This window comes from Aquarana catesbeiana, linkage group LG07 (assembly GCF_042186555.1).
Source record: "Aquarana catesbeiana isolate 2022-GZ linkage group LG07, ASM4218655v1, whole genome shotgun sequence".
NCBI lineage: Eukaryota > Metazoa > Chordata > Amphibia > Anura > Ranidae > Aquarana > Aquarana catesbeiana.
The window spans coordinates 293087611-293101555 of NC_133330.1; the positions used below are offsets into that span (position 1 = coordinate 293087611).

Consider the following 13945-nt stretch of genomic DNA (forward strand, 5'->3'; position numbering starts at 1 on the left):
CCGGGTACTGCCCTGGGGGACATGTATCAATGAAAAAAAAGTTTGTAAAAAACATAATTTTTAAATGAACAGCGCTTTATTAATGCTTAAAGTGAAAGCATAAAAATGAAAAATTACTTTCAATATAGTGCCTGGGGGGGGGGTCCCCTTAGTCTACCTGTAAAGTTGCACATCTGTATTGTGTATAGAAGCTGCTGAAGCAATAATTGCATTTATAAAGCCAAAAAAATGAAATTTTCTGTATGTATGTTGAGGCCCCAAATTTTGTGCACTGGGAACAAGATTAGAGATTTTTTGGATAAATTCTGGTGTCTCTTCCATAGACTTTGGATGGAAGTAACAGGTGCAGAAAAATTGGTCTTTGGGTGTCAATGGTGCCTTCACACCGTAACACCTTACTTCATCAAGAAGTACTCTTGATGAAAGAAAGAATTGGCCTTGCTGTCAAAAATTGAAATGATATCAAACAGGTGCGGAAAACTTGGTCTTTGGATGTTGGTGGCGCCTTCACACCATAACCCTATAAGACAGGGATATGCAATTAGCGGACCTCCAGCTGTTGCAGAACTACAAGTTCCATGAGGCATAGCAAAACTCTGACAGCCACAAGCATGTCACCCAGAGGCAGAGGCATGATTGAACTTGTAGTTTTGCAACAGCTGGAGGTCTGCTAATTGCATATCCCTGCTATAAGAGGTACTCTTGATGAAAGCAAGAATTGTCCTTGCTGTTAAATTGCAGTGATATGCACCTGTCAAACAGGTGTGGAAAAATCGGTCTTTGGGTGTTAATTGTGCCAATGAAACCTACACCAAAAACATTCTTCCAGATAAAATCAACACCCACAACGCTAGGCAGCCTAGAAGTCCTGCAGAGATTCCACATCCCAAAAACACTTAATCGGCGACATAGGCATCAGGAGCTCCATAGCTGCTGGTAATCCAGGACTATTTTCATAAATGTCAGATGGTCCATGGAGTCTGTTGACAGACACATTCTATCATCTGCAACAAAACCTCCAGCAGCACTAAATGCCCGTTCAGAAAGCACGCTGGATGCAGGGCAGCTCAGCAGCTCAATTGCATACTAGGCAAGTTTTGGCCCAGGAATAGCTGTGGACCAGTAGGCAGTTTTAGCCACTCTGGCAGCTGCAGCGGACTGCACACTAGTCTCTGCTTGGGTGACGGAGGATGAGGATGGTTTATTAAGCCAGTCCACCACCTCCTCTGCATGATGGGGCTAGATAGCACGGGCAACATCACCAAATAGAGGAAATGATGCCCCGCCTGAGGACTGACCACATCCACCTTTGCCTGTGGACACATACACTGCTGGCCCCCTCACAGTGCCATGGGAATGTCTGCCTCTCTTGTTGTCCCCCCAAACATGATGGGGAGGGGGAGCTGCTTATTAACAAAATGTAATAAAGATGTGGAAATGTGTACATGGTTGCATGTTAATCAATGGAAAGTGGTGTTTGGTGCACTTTAACTTGAGTACCCACTACTCAGACACACTCCACTGATACACTATAATATACTGCAGTAAAACTGCACTGACGCAAGCCCAAATTCATGCTCGAGCAGAACCGTTCGCCCATCCCTATCCTATACACTATTGTGAGGCACTGGCTGACAGGCATGTGGATGGAATATATGTGTCACCTAGGTTTCTCACCTACACATGAAGAGGGGTCCTAGGATTGTGTCTGTTATCGGGAAAACTAGGCTTTGTTTTTCTGACTTCTTATGAAATTTCAGTACAGAGCCTGAAGGCTTTCTAGAGCTTTGGCTGGGATAAAGACTCCATCCCTAGGTTCTCATATTTGACTGATGCTCAGGTCTCTCTCTCTCACTCCCATTGCTGTGGAAGCCTTCTGCTGGGTAAAAAGGCTGACTGCTGACAAAACATGAAACAGATACATGTGCTGCCTATTTGTTTGGGGATCCCATTGGGTGGAGGTTAGTCAGTGGCTTGAAATAGCAGATGTTTTAGTTTGTTTTATGCTATGGACTTGCTGTGCAAGGCCTTCCTGGGCTGTTTCGAGGTGTTCCTGTCTCGTGCAGGGTTTACCACTTTCACTACCAGTTGAGCATGTCCCTCTTATAACATCTATTGACACATGGGGCGTTGATCATATGATAAAGTGGGAACCATTTTCCACGTTGGAAACTTTCTCTGTGAAAATACTCATTAAAGCGGAACTTCAGTCATTTTTTTTCAACTTTCCATCTATTAAATCCTCTGCCCCTGTTGTTTTAACTTTGGATTGTAAAACATTTTTTTTCTGCCAGTAAATACCTTTTACAGCTCAATTCCTGTTTCTTGTCTGTTAAAAAGAATAGGCTTATGACATCAAGCACAGCTCTCTCTCACTCTTGTGAGAGTTTGCCAGGAAGGGAGGGGGGATGAGTCATAAGAGGGCCAATGAGAGCTGCAAAGCTGGAGGTGTGCCTCTGTGTGTCTGTGTAAATTCAGGAAGTGAACAGGCAGCAGCTTCAGCTGCCCACAGTTAAAATGGATGCAGCCAGACTTAGTGGATGGAGATTTCTGCAGCATATTTGGCAAGTAGAGTCACAATATATATAAAATAATATGCAACGTGGTTGCAGGGAAGCCTCAGAATGGCAAATATGTTTTTATTACAAATTATGTGAGCAGACTGCAGTTCCTCTTTAACTCAATATTTTAGATGGGTAGCAGCTCCATTGTTTTACAGCTTCCATAAATCAACCTTACTGTCATAGTATAAAAAAGCATGTTAAATTCCTCTTAAATAAACATATTATTTTGTTTCTTTAGGTGAAATCAGGCACGATTTTTGACAACTTCCTCATCACAAATGATGAAATTTTAGCTGAGGAAATTGGAAACGAGACGTGGGGTGTAAGCAGGGTAAGGAACAATGGAGTCAGGGTCTTATATCTGTGTACAAATAAAACTGCTCTCACTGGACTAGATGTATCCGAATCTGCGAATGAAATAGTAACAAATTTTGTTGAAATTCATTTAATTTAGTTTTTTATATTCATTTTCTAATGAATTCCAAATTTTCGTAAAGATTCAAATTCGGATCAGTCGAAAAATGATCGACTGATTCAAATTCTGTGTGAAGAATAGCTGCTTGTTAAAGTGGAGTTCCACCCAAAAGTGGAACTTCCACTCATCAGATTCCTCCCCCCCTCCGGTGACACATTTGGCACCTTTCAGGGGGGAGGGGAGTACAGATACCTGTATATTACAGGTATCTGTACTCACTTCCGGCATAGATAGCCGCAGAATCTGCGGTTATTTACGCCACTTCCTGCTCCCTCCCCGCTGCCTGCTGGGAAACACACCGGTCCCAGAGGCAGCAGGGACCATCCGTATTGCGCTGCGCGACTGCGCTGCTTCACTTCCTGATTCCCTTACTGAAGATGGAGGCGGCAGCACCCGAGGACGGAGAGACGGTTCGGCCTCGGGTGCCGACATCGCGGGAGCCCTGGACAGGTAAGTGTCCATGTTTTAAAAGTCAGCAGCTGCAGTATTTGTAGTTGCTGACTTTAAAAAAAAAAATTTTCGGCGGCGCTCCGCTTTAAGGAGCAGGCAAGGAAGTAGGCAGCTGCGTCCTTACCAACCAATGACTCATCAGCTGTCAGCGGGCTTCCCCACTGATAGCTAAAATGCAAACAAAAGAATGCCGGCAATTAAAAAATTCTGAAAAAAACAGCATGGGGTCCCCCCCAATTTATACCACACCAAAATTTATTTGAAAAAAACATGTGGAGTCCCCCCAAAATCCATACCAGACCCTTATCTGAGCATGCAGCCCAGAATCTGCAAGCCCCCTTTAACAAGGATGGGGGGCTCTGCCTGGGCAGTGGTTGTGGGGGTCTGTGGGTTGGAGGCTTATCGGAATCTGGACGTCACCGAGTGTCCATGCCTTCTTATGACGTCATTGACCGGGGCAGGCTGAGTTGATGACATCACAATGAGGCAGAGTCACCTGGTGACATCATCGGGTGACTCCACCCCTTAGCTATTTAAGAAATGTCAGACGTACAGTAGGAGCAGGCAGACGGCGGGAGCCTTCAATGAGACCACAGGTTGTTTTTTTCTGGGCCTGGCGGTGTGGCAGGCATCATGACTGACAATGGGTCTACACCGAAGGACATTTGTAAAAACATGTTGTGTCTTTACTCACTTTTTACACTTTTTTGGTGAATGGGTAGGGGTACATACTCATTCACATGGGGGGCTCCTTGTTATTCCCATAAGCTCCCTGCTCTGAGACCCCCACAACCACTGGCCAGGGTTGTGGGGAAGAGGCCCTTGTCCCCATCAACATGGACACAAGGTGCTTTGGGGTGAGGGGACATGTGGCCTGGTATGATTCAGGGGGAGTCCTGTCGGGCAGCCTGCTCGGATAAGGGTCTGGTATAGATTTTGGGATGGGGTTCCCCTTAAAATCCATACCAGACCTGAAGGGCTTGGAATGGATTAGTGGGGGACCCCACACTGTTTTTTCTGAATTTTTAATTGCCGTCATTCTTTTGTTTACATTCAGCATTCAGTGGGGAAGCCCGCTAACAGCTGATGACTCATCGGTTGCTAAGGATGCGGTGGACAGCTTCCCTGTCTGCTCCTCAACAACCAACTATTCTGCACACAGAATTTTAATCGGTCGATCATATTTCGACGGATTCAAATTTGGATCGTTCCAAAAGTTTGGAATTCATTGAGTTAATTAAATGAAACTAAGCTAAACAAATTTCCAAAACGAATCAATTAAACAAAATTAGTAACATACTATATCTATCGGAAACTAAACAAAACTAAATTTTCTGCTCTGCACATGTCTAGTTGTCATCGCCAACAACCAATCATATAACAGATACACTGAATGAAATTCGGTCAGTCAAGCAAGAACTGGCTACATTTTGATCAGTGTGTGGGCTTCCCTGCTTGACAGAGATTGATTGTTAATCAATTTCTGTTGATGGGACATGTTGGAATATTTTCCATCACTCAATGGCTGAAGCCAAACCACTGCAGCTGCTGATCAGTGTATTTTGACAGCGATGGGTACTGCTATTTGAATCCAATGTACTGGTGGGCAGAATACCTCTAATCTCTTCATTTGGATGGATACATGTCATAGTAGAGATGGGTGGATATAAAGTGTTACTAAACCCAGGACCCTGTATTCACTATATCTGGTCTCTCACAGCACACAGAACATGGAAATGCAATTATTTTAGTAAATATAAACTGCTAAATACCTTTTCTTATCAGCAGCATATAGCAGTCTTGTGTCTGGCCAAGCACTGGTTAAAGCTTGTAAGATCAGTTTTAATTCTCCTCTGACTGTCCTATTAAGGCTGCATGACCCCTGAACCCCCGTTTGAACAGTGCTGATTGGCACTGTGCCGATCACATGCACCCTCCCAAGAAAAAAGAAAAAAACTCTAGCAATACACAACAAACTGCACATGTACAGATTGACTCCAAAGACTCTGTACTATCAGGAGATGGATTGGGGGCAGTGGAAGAAGGGCAGGATCAGAGAAGACAGGATCAAACAGCCTTTGTACACAATACGCAGGATTAATTCCCTAGGTTCCACAGTGAGTTTAACAAGCTTTACTGCATCTACAGACTGATTTTACTGTTGTGGGTTTAGTAACACTTTAACAGATGCAGTATGTATAGGTGGATTTTCCAGATGGAGAAAGTTTGATATAAAACATCGGCTTTTTATTGGAATTGGCACATAAAGAGCTTCCTGTAATCGAAGACTTTGAATATTCACCTCTCTAAACAGTTAAGGGAGTTTTGAATGTCCCCACAAAGCATCGTAGTTCTTTCCCCTGACTCCTGCATCATTGCTGAGTCCTGAAAATGTCAGCATCACAAATTTCACCCGGAAAATCAGCCGTGCAGGATATCAGCTGCACAATGACTTCATTCAATCTGATGCTGCCCCTGTCTTCCATCAATTAATGAAGGAATCTACTGATTTCTCTCGTTCAGCATGCAATGCTTACCAAAACGAAGCCTAAGTGTAGTAGGTCTAACTTTGCGTCAATTGGACTGCACAGTTGTACTTAGACACCCTGCACTACTGCTGTAAGAGAAGTGTGCAGGTACGACTGTGAAAATGGAGGTTGTCGGTACAATGTCTATATGACTGAATATCTACTTTTGTGGCTTCAACTGAGCTTTAATCTCTTACAGGAACCAGAACTGAAGATGAAAACAATACAAGATGAAGAGAGGGATGCCAAGGATGAAAAGAAGCAGAGATATAAGAAGCTTGAGGAAGAGTTTAAAATGCTTGATGAACTGGAAAGACAGGAAAAAGAGAGGAAGTCAAAACTACGTAAAAGGTTACGAAAGCAGTATGGACTGGAGCCACAAGTAGAACAGCCACAGCTGCCAGAGCCTTCACATCCTAAAGATGAGTTGTGAACACCAACCCAAGAAAGAAGAATTAGAGAAAGATATGTGTTAGGGCTTATTTAATAATACGAGGCAAAAGCCAGAGGTGATCAGTAACCCAATAAAAACAATCAGGAACATAAATTGCTCAATCCAGGATGTTATGTTTGACAAGACACCACTGTGCTTTCCACTGTTACTAAATAAGCCCACTTCTTGGGGATTGTCAGATGTCTAGAAACCTATGTTTTTGTTAATCTGATGCAAAACTGGAAATGTATTTGTTAGTGTCCTTCCACATAAAGAGAAGGTCTTCATATACCATGCAACTATATATTTTGTGTCATATCAACCTGCCTGAACATTACTCCTTACACAAATGATTAGTATGTTAATATACAATATCATTATTGCACCATTACCATATTGTAAAGCGGGCATGCGCTTAGAAAAGTTTGCTTATTTATTGAGGACTCCTTCCCCATGCCAAAATGGTGAAGTAAAATAAAAATAAAAAAAGCAAATATACTCACAGGGCAGAGTTTGATGTCACTATCCTTCTGGCAAGATTTTTGGGGGAACCCATCATTCCTTGGATTTCGCTAGAATGATATAGACATCTGCCACTGTAGTACAATAATCAGGGGTAAGGTAAGTATATTTTTACTAATTAATCCCACCCCCACAACCTTTTCTTTTCCTTTTTCCTTTTTCTGCAGAACTTTGGCATGGGGGAGCATGAATTTACTATATATATATATATATATATAGATATCTATATATATCTATATATATATATATATATACACATATATATACATAGATATATATATATATATATATATATATATATATATATATATATATATATTACCTCACTTTGTAGTGTAAAGTTGGTTTTAAGGCTCAATCTAAAATTATTTTTCCGGTTTTGGGGAGAGTTGGGAAAGGGACAAGTCTTTATTGCTCCCTATGTACCATTGCTTAACTTTATGACCTTATTATTCCTTTCACCAAGTTGGAAACTAATATTTTTTACAATTGTCACCAGGAAAGGAACTTTTATAGTCAAGACACCTGTTCCAGATTTCTGTACATTTTTGGGAGTTTTACTTCTTTTTACTGTTATGTCTGTGGAACAGGAACAGGAAAAAATCTCAAAAGCAGAGACACAGCCAGCACTAAACAATTGTCTCTCTGTTCAAAATATGATGGCACTGCAATGCAACCCACATGGTACATTAACATGCATTACTGAATTTGCAGAAATAAATGGTACAGTAAAACATGCATTTTACTGTGTTATTGCAATACACGTGTCAAAACAGAGAAGTCAATGTTGCTTATAATAACCGATCAGTTTACAACTCCCAGTAGAGTGATGACAAGCTTTGGCGCAGCTTACCTCATAATAAAATTGAATGGCTGCAGTCATCTGAAAATGAAGGAGAAATGATAAGTGTACATATTTTCCTATAAGCAGTCTCCTACAGCCCTCAGCTCAACACAACCCAGATAGCAAGCAATTGTGTTGCAAGTTTGAAAATGACTTGCTAAGCTATTCCTAGACTTGCCAGGCTTCACACGTTTGTTGCACAATTGTGCCTCAGTGTGAAAGTGGCCTTACTGGCAGTTTAGAAGCGCCTCAGTGTGAAAGGGGCCTTATGTTGTGCAATAGTCATCAAACCACAGGGGTCACTGTGGCTGAATTTTCATGCTGTAGACTTGCAGAACTCTTGCTGTAGACTCACCACTGTAACTTTGCTGTTGCTAGAGACTTGCCACCCAAATTTGCTACAAATTGGAAAAGTGTCAATTGAGACTTGTGCTTTAAGTGCTCTGCAAGTATACAACCTGCCAGGGAAAATGTGCAGCAATTTAAAGCTGTGTCCCCCCTCCCCCTCCAAAAATTAAAAGTCAGCAGCTACACATACTATAGCTGCTGACTTTTAATATTAGGACACTTACCCGTCCTGGAATACAGTTATTTCATCATCCCAGCTGATGTTTCCATTGGCTGTCGGGTGCTGTCGCTTCCATTGCCAAAGCGTGCTGTGCTCTCTTACTGGCCGGGCAGCAGGGGAAGGAGGAGGAAGGAGGAGGGGCCGAACTTCTGACGTACCTCGCCGCGGTGAGGTCCGACGGAATATGGGACAGGGTACCTGTCAAAAAAAGGTACCTGCTTCCCTCACCCCCCAAAAGGTGTCAAATGTTGCACCGGGGGGGGGGGGGGGAGAAATCATATGAGATGAAAAGTCTACTTTTGGGTGGACATCTGCTTTAACAGACTTACAATTCAACACTGCCACAAATTTGTGGCAAGTTATTCCTGCTATCTGGGAAGATATACTCCAACTGAGATGTGAAAAAAAAACTGAAGAGAGTGAACCCTGGGTGGCCATATGGTGGTGGTTTTAATTAACGTCAGTTATTCTCAAGCAGCATATTTGTTGCTCATTTTATAAAGCTATGTTTTCCTTATGTAAAGAAGATCTCCACCCAAAACGTAAAATGCTTTAGTGGTAAAGCGCTGGTAGTGGCTATATAAGTTTAAGTGACTGGTGCGATAATGGTAAAGTTTAATTACACAGATAATTTGACAATTACTGCTCCACCAACGATTTTGTTTTTAATTTCAGGAAAAGATCTAAAGTAGAACTTTTTTTTTTCATTTTGGATAGAGTAAGGGAGAATTATAAACGCTGTCAGATTTTCTTTCGCCATCTATGTCCCATTGCAGAGATTTCCCTTCACTTCCTGTCCCATAGCTAAACAGGAAGTGAGAGAATGTCCCTGTAAATTAAGGGAATTCCTTGGGGACCCCCCAGGTCACCAGAACTAATGTCCCCATTGAAAGATTTCCCCCTATTACTTTTCCGGGGACAACCCAAAATTTTCTATTACTTTCACTTCAAATGATAATGGTAAACAAGACAAATAGAGAGGGTGAATCTCCTTAACCGTGGCACAGATGGCAATAAAAACTGACAAGCGTTCTAATCCCTCTCCACTGCATTCAAAACGAAAAAGAAAAAAGTTTTGCTTTTAGTTATACTTTAATTGTACCTGTAACCCAGAAGAGGCAGCTGTTTTATGGGCTGGCTCAGTAATGCAGATAGCTCATCTCACTAGGCCTTTTGTAAATACAGTATCACTAGTTCCTATTGAATTTGGTAGGCCAAGTATATATGATAATCTTTATCATGGCTTTCTTTATGGCATGCATTATTTATAATTAGGAAGTGTAGTTTGTCAGTATACCATACATATAATGGTTATTATTTAAAAATATGCAATAATGCACTGTTATAATTTATTTAAGTTTTTTTTTGTAGTAAAAGCTGAACTCCAGGCAAACAAATAGATTATATATATATATATATATATATATATATATATATATATATATATATATATATATATATATATATATATATATATATATATGAATGAGCAGTTTGATTTGAAAGACGATTTGTATTTTTGTCTACCCAGTCATGAGATTTGCACAGTTCTGTTGCAAAACACAGTCCTGGTAGGGAAGAATACATTTTTTTCTGTTGCAGCTCAGAATGCCTTACAGGCCTTGTTCTTCCCCCACCTAGTGACCGGACAATGAAAGAAAAGCAACAGACTCATGAGCTCATCCCTCTATCTCTCAGCTCTCTCCTCCTAGTTGCATGCTCACTGCACCGCCACAGTAATTATTGGATAATTGTTCTGCTTTTATCTTCCCCAAGTCTAAGCCCTGCTGTACAGGAGACTTCAGCATGCTGAGACCACATCAAAGTCAAGTATTTATACTGCTTGTATTTAAGAAAAAAATCTAATTTGAGGATGTGATGTTTTAACAAACACTGAGCTGCATTAATTTATCTTTTATATACAGTATGCCTAAAGTTCAGCTTTAACGTACCGTATATTATTTTGTATACTAAATATTAAAAATGCAAAAATCAGAGACAGAAAAACTCAAGTGTAAGGTGTCACTGTTATATTTTAAATTATCAATTGATCTGAAAAAAATGTTTAACTTAATAAATTAAATTTTTACTTAAATTTTGCAAGGTTCATCTACTAAATGGCTTAATGACATTAAACAAGATCTGGGAACTGACTATGGAATATGGGGGCTAGACCCGCCCAAATGAATAATAACGATGTCCTATGACAAAACTTGTTGGGCAGGTCTAGGCATGTGAATGTCACCTCGTACGGAATACCTGCACCAGGCAGGGAGAGCCGGTATTAAACACAGGATACCTTTTTTTTTTTAGCATAGCCCCAGGATCGAGCACCAACTACTGTGAGTGTGATCATTTTTCTTGTGGATACATTTTAATAAATAATATATTAAATAGTGTCACGCAGTATTAGATAAAATAAAAAAATTAACAAACTTGAATTATGCCACAAATCATATATGGTTGGAAGAGAACTGGTCATGTAAGTTTTTTAAAGGGTCAATTTTATTGATGTTTCACAAAACAATGATAACAGCATCCACAATGTACAAAGCAAAAAGCAGGACACAGGTATAAGGACATTCGGTTACATAGTCATGCAACATCAAAGCATATACCAATTTATACATTCGCATATGTTAATAAATGAGTAAGCGTAAAGTATTTTTGTAGCTAGTCCAACCAGTTAATGTTGGAGCATAAAAAAACTGAAAGTAGAAGAAAAACACAAACAAAAACAACAACAACAACAGACCTAATAGATATAGTAATTGTTTCCACACCAAAAACAACAACAACAACAGACCTAATAGATATAGTAATTGTTTCCACACTGAGAACAAACAGATAGAAGCCATATCAACCTCCCATATGTTTGTCAGTACTCCACCCATCTCCACGTGAAAATATACCACACCCCATCATGTCTTAAACATTAATATCACCAGAGACTGAAGTGATCCATCCTGCCCAAATTTTCCATCCCTTAGAGGCATACATTAATTTAAACATTGGTAATGCTTTGTTAACCATTTCCACCCAGAATTGGATGGAAGAGGGGGAAGGATCTTTCTATTTGAGTGCTAAGGCTTTTTTAGCATAAAAAAAATACTTTTCTTAGCAAGGTCTTTTTAGAACTGGTAAGATCCTCCTCTCCAAAGTCCCCTAATGCCGTGTACACACGAGCGGACTTCTCGTCGGACTGAACTCCGAAGGGCTTTTCAACGGAGTTCCGACGAAACGGACTTGCCTACACACGATCCCACCAAAGTCCGATAGTTTCGAGCGTGATGACGTACGACTGGACTAGAATAAGGAAGTTGATAGCCAATAGCCAATAGCTGCCTTTGCGTTGTTTTCGGTCCGTCGAATTAGCACACAGACGAACGTATTTTTTCGATAGGAATCGAGTCCGTCGGAAAAATTTGAAACATGTTCTATTTCTAAGGTCCGTCAGATTTTTTGACAGAAAAGGTCCGATGAAGCCCACACACGATCGGAATGTCCGACGTATTCGTTCCGTCGGACCTTTGATGCCGAAAAGTCAGGTCGTGTGTACACGGCATAAGGGACATCTAGCTGGGGAGCAGATATTTGGAAGGGCCAACTTATCCTCCAGAAACCCAAGGATTACCTTCCTGAATTGCCCAACAACGGAACACTGCCAAATCATATGAAAAAAGTCACCTGTTGCCGCATGACAGCGGTGGCATTCAGGTGAATCTACTCTACCCATCTTATATAGACGTGCAGGAGTAAAATAGTTTCTGTGCAAGTAGTTGAAGTGTATTAAAGCGTTTGTTAACCCAAAAAAAAAAAAAAATGGATCCTGCTCCTTTAAAGCATCTTATACAGCACAGTGGTTGTGCTGTGTAATTTGGACCCCTGTAACACCTAAAAAACCTGGCTGATCCTGCCAGTTTCTCTCCTCTCCTCTGCAAACAGACCACGATAATCATGGCTGCTGAGCCCCTGACATCGTGGTCTGTTTGCGTACCTCCGTCACCTGCTCTCCAGTGTCTGTCTCCTCTGTCTGCCCTCCTCCCCCCTCCCCTCTCTGCGTGCAGTGCCGCCCCATCCCCCTCCTGCTGCAGGAATATACATTATATTTTAATACTATGCGTTTGGTTTCCAAATACTGTGCCCCGCTGTCTCTGCGTTTTAGTAAAAAAAAATCCTCCTTTACTGTATCTCATGGCGGCTTCCTTTGGTCACGTGACCTGCCGTGTCTCCTCTCTTCTCTCATCCTCTTGTCTCGCTGACGTCAGCGGGGAAACCTCGGCCCCGCCCCCTGCTTCTGCAAGATGGGCAGAGAGAAGACACAGCCGGTGTCATGAGAGCCGGGAGCCACCGTGAAATACGGTAAAGGAGGATTTTTTAAAATAAAACACAGAGACAGGGGCACAGTATTAGTAAACAAAACAGATAGTATTAAAATGTGAAAGTGGGTTAACAACCACTTTAACCACTTTAAGACTGGGCTTATTTTTCAAACTTGTTGTTTGCCAGTTTAAATCTGTTTTTTTTTTTTTGCTAGAAAATTACTTAGAACCCCAAACATTCTATATATTTTTTTCTAACACCCTAGAAAATAAAATGGCGGTCGTTGAAAAACTTTCTGTGACACGGTATTTGCGCAGCAGTCTTACAAGCTCACTTTTTTGGGAAAAAATACACTTTTCGAATTCAAAGATAAAAGTAAAGTTAGCCCAGTTTTTTTAATATTGTGAAAGATGATGTTACGCCGAGTAAATTGATACCCAACATGTCAAGCTTCAAAGTGGCGTCCGCTCGTGGAATGGTGACTAACTTTTACCCTTAAAAATCTCCATATGCGACATTTAAAAAATTCTACAGGTTGCATGTTTTTAGTTACAGAGGATGTTCTAGGGCTAGAATTATTGCTCTCGCACATGTGTGGTGTGAACACTGTTTTCATATGCAGGCGCTACTCATGTATGCGTTCGCTTCTGCACGCGAGCTCAACGGGACGGGGCGTGATCTAAAAATTAATTTTTTTCTTATTTATTTTACCTTTTATTTTTTATATTTACACTGTTCTTTAAAAAAAAAAATGTGTCACATTTATTCCTATTATAAGGAATGTAAACATCTCTTGTAATAGAAAAAAAGCATGACAGGACCTCCTAAATATGAGATCTGTGGTCAAAAAGACCTCATATTTACACTAAAATTCAATTAAAAAAAAAAAAGGTAGTTTGAAAAAAAAAATTAAAATGTTGCTTTAAGAGCTATGGGCGGAAGTGACATTTTGACGTCGCTTCCGCCCTGCAATAGTATGGAGCCAGGTGGGGGCCATCTTCCCCTCACTCAGCTCCATACCCAACACGGAAGAGGACACGATTGCCTCCGCCGGCGGCTCCAGTAAGCGGCGGAGGGCATGGGAGTGTGGTGGGAGGCGCCCTCTCCTGTCACTGATAAAAGTGATCTCGCGGCGAATCCGCCGCAGAGACCACTTTTATCTGAAACCAGACTGCCCACTGAAGAAGAGGATACCGGTGTTATGGCAGCTAGTTGCTGCCATAACAACGATATTGTCA

The 13945-nt window shown here is 41.2% G+C and overlaps 1 protein-coding gene across 1 annotated transcript in view; it reads left to right on the forward strand.

Moving 5' to 3' along the window:
• Positions 1-7184, forward strand: part of LOC141102565 (calreticulin-like) — a 62568-nt gene extending 55384 nt beyond the window's left edge. Inside the window, exons 8-9 of the mRNA XM_073591478.1 lie at positions 2803-2895; positions 6217-7184. Coding sequence (XP_073447579.1) covers positions 2803-2895; positions 6217-6450 — 327 coding nt within the window. The 3' untranslated portion in view covers positions 6451-7184. The remainder of the gene's footprint in view (positions 1-2802; positions 2896-6216) is intronic.
• The last annotated feature ends 6761 nt before the right edge of the window (positions 7185-13945 follow it).